Below are 5,858 nucleotides of genomic sequence, written 5' to 3' on the forward strand. Positions count from 1 at the left end.
TTTTAATAATATTGAAGCCAATATTTTATATGTAGTGTTGATTAGTGAGATTCCTCTGTAATTCATGCATGATTCCTTTTTTCCTTTCTTGTGTATGGGTACGATAATACTACCACACCATTCTTTCGGCATTATTTCTTGTTGCCAGGCCCTTTCTATTAATTGATGGATTTTACTTATGAGTTTATGACCGCCTGTTTCAATTAGCTCGGCATCAATATTGTCGAGACCAGGGGATTTATCGTTTTTAAGCGTTTTTATGGCATGCGTAATTTCTTCCATGCTTGGTGGGGATATTTATAATTCGGCCGTTTGATACTTATGTTCTCCGTTGTTTCCACCATTTTCATTGTTTTCATCAGTGAAATTTTGGATATTCAGGAGCTCTTCAAAATATTCAGCCCATCTTTCTATTATTTTGTTTTCGCAGCCAGCATTTCTCCATTTTTATCTCTTACGAAGTTGGGTGTCCTTATATACGAGCCTCTCTTATGTTGTCTTACCTCTCTGTAGAAATTTTTACTTTGATTGTGTATGTGTTCTCCTTCTTCTTTTTCAATTTGTTGTTGCAGATAAGTTCTTTTTTTGTCTAAGTGTTCTTCTAGCTGCGGCTCTCTCTCTGTAGAATCGTATACGTTTTTCTGATGGGTTCGACAGATAATCAATTCTTCTTTTGTTTGTTTCGTTGAGTGTTCTTTCACATTCCTCGTCGAACCATTTTTCTTTTTTGTTTTTTTCGTTCTTCCGATAGATTTCTCTGCTGCTTCTGTAATAGTTGTTTTTATGGAGTCCCATCGCTGATCTACATCTTCACTTTCATTTTCATTTATTTCCAAAACCTGAAACCTATTTCTTAATTCTACTTGGTACTGTCTTTGATTATTTTCTTCTTTCAGCTTCGCCACATTCTATCTTTCGATCTTTGTGTGTTTATCTATTGTTTGTGTTGAAATTCTTGTTCTGAGCTTGGCCTTTACGATAAAATGGTCTGTGTCGCTATCTGGCCCTCTCACAGTTCTTACAATTATTATGCTTTATACTGTGCTTATCACCATTGGTATATCAATCCCAATATATATGATAATGTTGATACTCAACATTATCCTGTGCTTATCACCATTAGTATATCAATCTCAATAATTAGATGATATCCACGACCTAGTTGGAATTTTAGATTAGCGCACTGGAAGAAGTTCTCTGAAATGGACTTCGTGGACGGATTGACGCATGTGAAAATTTATAAGCGCATTTTCTCGAAAGTGCTGGCCGAGAAATAGCCGATGAGCACTTACACAATATTGATACAGCTAGTCACTAAAAATGGATGGAGACTGTCGAAAACCACTTCAAAAAATAAAGCCGGTAAGCATGTTGCGAAAAATTGGAAGAGCTAACCAACTGGAATTCAGAGCAGATACAATATCTCATAACAAGGTTGCCCCCGTATATTTTCTCTATACATAGCTCTACGAGAAAGAACACATAATATCAAGGTGAAAGAAGACAAAAGCATAAAAAATAGACAAAATAGAATATTAAACAAGAATTCGTATTAGTGAAAGCACACATGCACTGAAAGAAATAAAATCATGTAAAAAAGCACCTGGGTTTGATGTCGTTCATCCTGAGTTCCTGACACACAGTGAAGCATACACGAAACATTGGCCTGCACTGTTCTACATTGATATACTTCACTCAGGCAGCATTGCTTATTCACTTAAGGAACAAAGATAATTGCAATTCCAAATTCGGGCAAACTAAATGATAAGCCAAAAAACTACCGCCTCATAGTCCTACTTAGCGTGGTATATTAACTACCTATTAGAAAAGCTTCTCTTCGACAGAATTAGTCAGATTAGAGACCAATGAAAAAAATTTGTTAGGGGTATTGGAGGAAATTACGATCCTCAGTAATTATGAAACTACAAGAGAGGGGCATAGTAAGATTGTATATATCGCTGTTGCGCGTGAAAGGGGGGACAAGTCATAAAATGTGAAAACGAGAAAAACACTATTTAAAATTTTACAAAAAAATGATGTTTTTTTACAGATGTTTTGAATGATAATCTACTTGAAATTTGTTTTTACATGTACTTTTCCTACATGGATTAAGATTTTTTTGCTGAGTATTTGGGAAAAAAATATGTTTAAAACGATATTTGTTTGACTTACCTCGTTTTTCACAAATACTCACATGACTTACCCCCTTTGTAGTTGAACATAATAACGATAACACAGGATAATGGAAAATTTTATTACGTTAATACAAGCTTACTTAAGTGCTACATTATATTTATGTACTAAAAACATTAAACATAAATTACTTATGCATACAAATCTAGCTACAAGATACTTCAAACTTTTAATCGTCGTCAGAAGTTGATGAATCCGGGAGCACATCAGCTAAGTCTTTATCTGTGGGTAGATTTTTGTAAAAGTCCCACAGTGATTCTGATATATACGGCAGTAAGTCCATCAGGTGCTTTTTCTTTTCTATCGTTATCGGCACAGGCTTGTTATATGCCTCCTTGGGTAATAAATTTATAGCCGCTTTTCCCCTCTTTTCTAAATCTACGGTCTTAAAAGGTTCTTCTTTGTCAAAGGACAACTTGTATTGAAACTGGTTAGATTTTTCATACCGTAACCAACGAAATTGTCTCCAGTTTATCTTGTTATTTTGAGTATCAATTTTGCGGTTAACTAATACAGAATTAAATAAGCCACCAAAATTAAGAAACGCAGAGCGCTGCATTTCTGTAACTAAAAATTGACGTTTCCTCCCTACTTGCCGAATTAGTTGAGCCCAATCATGTGGATGTTCTATTTGACTACTAAATTTTTTCTTCTTTTTTTCTATTAAACTATGATCCGTATCGCACTCCATATGTGTATGGCCTGGTATTAAAAACTTGTGTTCAATAATTTTTAAATTTGCAGAGCATTGTAAAGCAGTTAAACAAGCTGCTGTTATGAACCTGTTCTTATTCTGGCCAGGACAGCAGTCTGAATACATTATTACGTGTTCAACTTTAGGATCTAAATCTTTTGTTAGGTATTGATATAGGCAGGAACTAATTTCATTTCCGCCCCGTTTTGCTAAAGATTCATGCCATAAATAGCAGTGGGCTTGTGAGTTATCACAGTCGTGAACTGTTGTAAAAGATTAAATGTCCACAATTGCCTCTTGTAAAACGACTCACCACTGTGGAGGTCTGGTGTTGGCAGGCATTGCTGGAGATCAAAAGTAATAGTTTTCATTTTAGCATTATCCTTAGTCAGAAATGTATCGTCTTCTTTGTTTTTATATCCTTGATCAGCTTGTAAATGGTGTTCGTTTAACTCTTCTTTTAGTAGTTTTATTTCATCCTCATTCTTGCACATAGTAATTTTCATTTTTAATTTGTCACATTTACCGCATGTGTCTTTCTTAGGTTTCTTTATAGTGATGTTAAGGCTGTGAAATATGTTTTCGTACATTTTACGATTAATAAAATTATCTGGGTAAATCTTCTTGTAAGCTTCATAAATAGCAGTGAGTGTGTAGTTTGAAGGTAAATATTTCCTCGATGACTGCCTTCTTGTATAGTGACTTTCATATAAGGGGATAGATAAAATGTGATCCCTTGCCCTTATTTTTTCATCATCTGATACCTTCTTCCGATTTTCATGATATCCTCGTTGGTCTAATGTCATTACGCCTGATATTTGAGAACATTTTTTCGCTACTATAACTTCTATGAATTTCTTACTAATATTATAAGTTTTCATAAAACAGTCCTTGCAAGCAACAGAACGAACGCCATGAAGAGGGAAATGATAAATTATGGTATGCTGTCGGTACCGTTGTTTGCTTGGGTCAGAACACCTAATTCGCATAGAACTCTTCTCTTTAACATCCATGAGAGCAGCTATATATTCTAACCTACGATTGTAGCTTCCCATTTCCCAGAATTCTTTAAAAAGTTGCAAGCGAACTTCGTCCTTTATTTTTTCCTTGCACTTATTTCTACATAATTTCAGTTCTTGCATAGTTTTTTCTTTAATCTCTTTTCCAGTTCTTGTAACATACGCCTTACCAAAATTTCGTTTTTCTCGTCTCTCTTGTCTCATTTTTCTCGTTTCTTTGTTCGTGCGTTTTTTAACTTTCTCGTGGACTTGCCCGTCTAAGTTATATTTGTCTACTGCAGTATTATTTATATCTTCTTCTGAATTGGCTCTTCTTTTTTTTCTTTCTACTATATCGCTGTCCGCGGCAAAGCTATCATATTTTTCATCCTGCGCAGGGACAAAATTTGGATCTGCAATACTATCATCTGATGAAAAATCTAATAGATCCTGAATTTCATCTGGAAGTGATGCAGCAACGCTACTGGCGTAGGACATCTCAGACTCATCTCGGGCATGTTGCTCTAAAATGCAACAAAAATAAAATTAGCTAATAAAATTTTTATTAGCAAACAACAAAAGAACGACACTAAATGCGCATTTTGTTTTTGTTCATATAATTTCTTCCATAGTTTGTATTACGTGTACCCACTTTTAATAAAATTATTTATTACTTACCAGAAGGAAAGGTTTTCTGCATTGGTATAATCCCTTCCAAGTAATCGTCAGCATTTGTACATCTTTTATTGCAATTTTCTAATACAGTTTCCTTATCTGAACAATATATACGAACATTCTCTTGTTCATCTGTAAAACAATATCCCATTTATTTTATTTATTCTGTGTACACATTATACATACAGAAATAACTGGATAATTTTAGATTACAGTAAAAATATTTCCACTACCAGTGGAAAATAAATTATGATTTTACTTACCATCGGCATTTAGCATATTTAGAATTTGTTTTCCTCTAGACATTTTTTAATTTTCACTTATTATATTGGTATTACTAAATTTAAACAAATATTTTTATTTTGCAATAATAATCACAACTATGACTCGTTTTGCATACTAATTTATAGGTTATGTGTGTTAAGTTGGTTGCTCGCTACATTAAAAGCTAACCGTGAATAAGGGGGCAAGTCAAGTTGTCTCATTATTCACTAAGAGAAATACTGATATGGGCAGTGCCAAAAGGAATATGTTAACATATCCCTTTTTACACTAAACTTTATGTACTATTTTGTAAGTGCCTCTTTTGGAACAATCAACTTTACATACAAATTCAGCTACATTGACTAGTCCCCTTTTACACACAATTAAAACATACTTTTTTCAACCTATATTTGAGTTAATCCCGTTTTCATCAAAAATTTACTTGTCCCCTTTTTCACGCCCAACAGCGATATACTAAGGATTTCCACAGTTTTTACTGTATTCCTTCACTCAACCGTTCTCTCCAGTTCTTTCTGTTTTGTCAGTCCTCTTCTTGTAGAATTCTTCTCTCCATTGCTTCGTCCACTTAATTTCTGAAGGATCTTCTGAGTCGGTCTCTCTTCCTTCTTCCTATCGGGCTCCACTCTGTTTTCTGTTAATCTATTTATCCAAATATTTTGATCTGCTCTTCTGACATGTCCGTACAAGGTTAATCTCTTTTGTTCGATGTAGTCTATTATATCTGAGTTCACTCCCATTCTTCTCTTAATCTCTATGTTATTTATTCTATCTCTTCTTGTTACTCTGCAGCTTCTCCTTAGGAATTCCATCTCTATTGCTCATATTTTGATTTTGATTTTCTTATTTATTGTCCAATTTTCACACCCATAAGTAAGGGTACTTCCTGACATGGTATTGTATATTCTATAGTAAGATTGAATTGTTCTAATTTAAGACCAATTTTATTCGCTCAGGAAATGGTATCATTTTTCTTTCAATGTTTCTGTAAAGATTGGAGAAGACATTTGTTCTGC

General features: G+C 34.1%; 1 protein-coding gene across 1 annotated transcript; it reads right to left on the bottom strand.

Annotated features, from left to right (window-relative positions):
- Positions 1 to 3,078: 3,078 nt before the first annotated feature.
- Positions 3,079 to 4,866, bottom strand: LOC126880975 (uncharacterized). Its single transcript, XM_050645058.1, has 3 exons — positions 4,824 to 4,866; positions 4,564 to 4,692; positions 3,079 to 4,409 (listed from the first exon to the last, which is right to left on the bottom strand). The coding sequence occupies exons 1-3, from the start codon at positions 4,864 to 4,866 to the stop codon at positions 3,097 to 3,099; spliced, it is 1,485 nt and encodes a 494-aa protein (XP_050501015.1). The 3' UTR covers positions 3,079 to 3,096.
- Between the last annotated feature and the right edge of the window lie 992 nt (positions 4,867 to 5,858).

This window comes from Diabrotica virgifera, chromosome 2, assembly GCF_917563875.1.
Source record: "Diabrotica virgifera virgifera chromosome 2, PGI_DIABVI_V3a".
Taxonomy (NCBI): Eukaryota; Metazoa; Arthropoda; class Insecta; order Coleoptera; family Chrysomelidae; genus Diabrotica; species Diabrotica virgifera.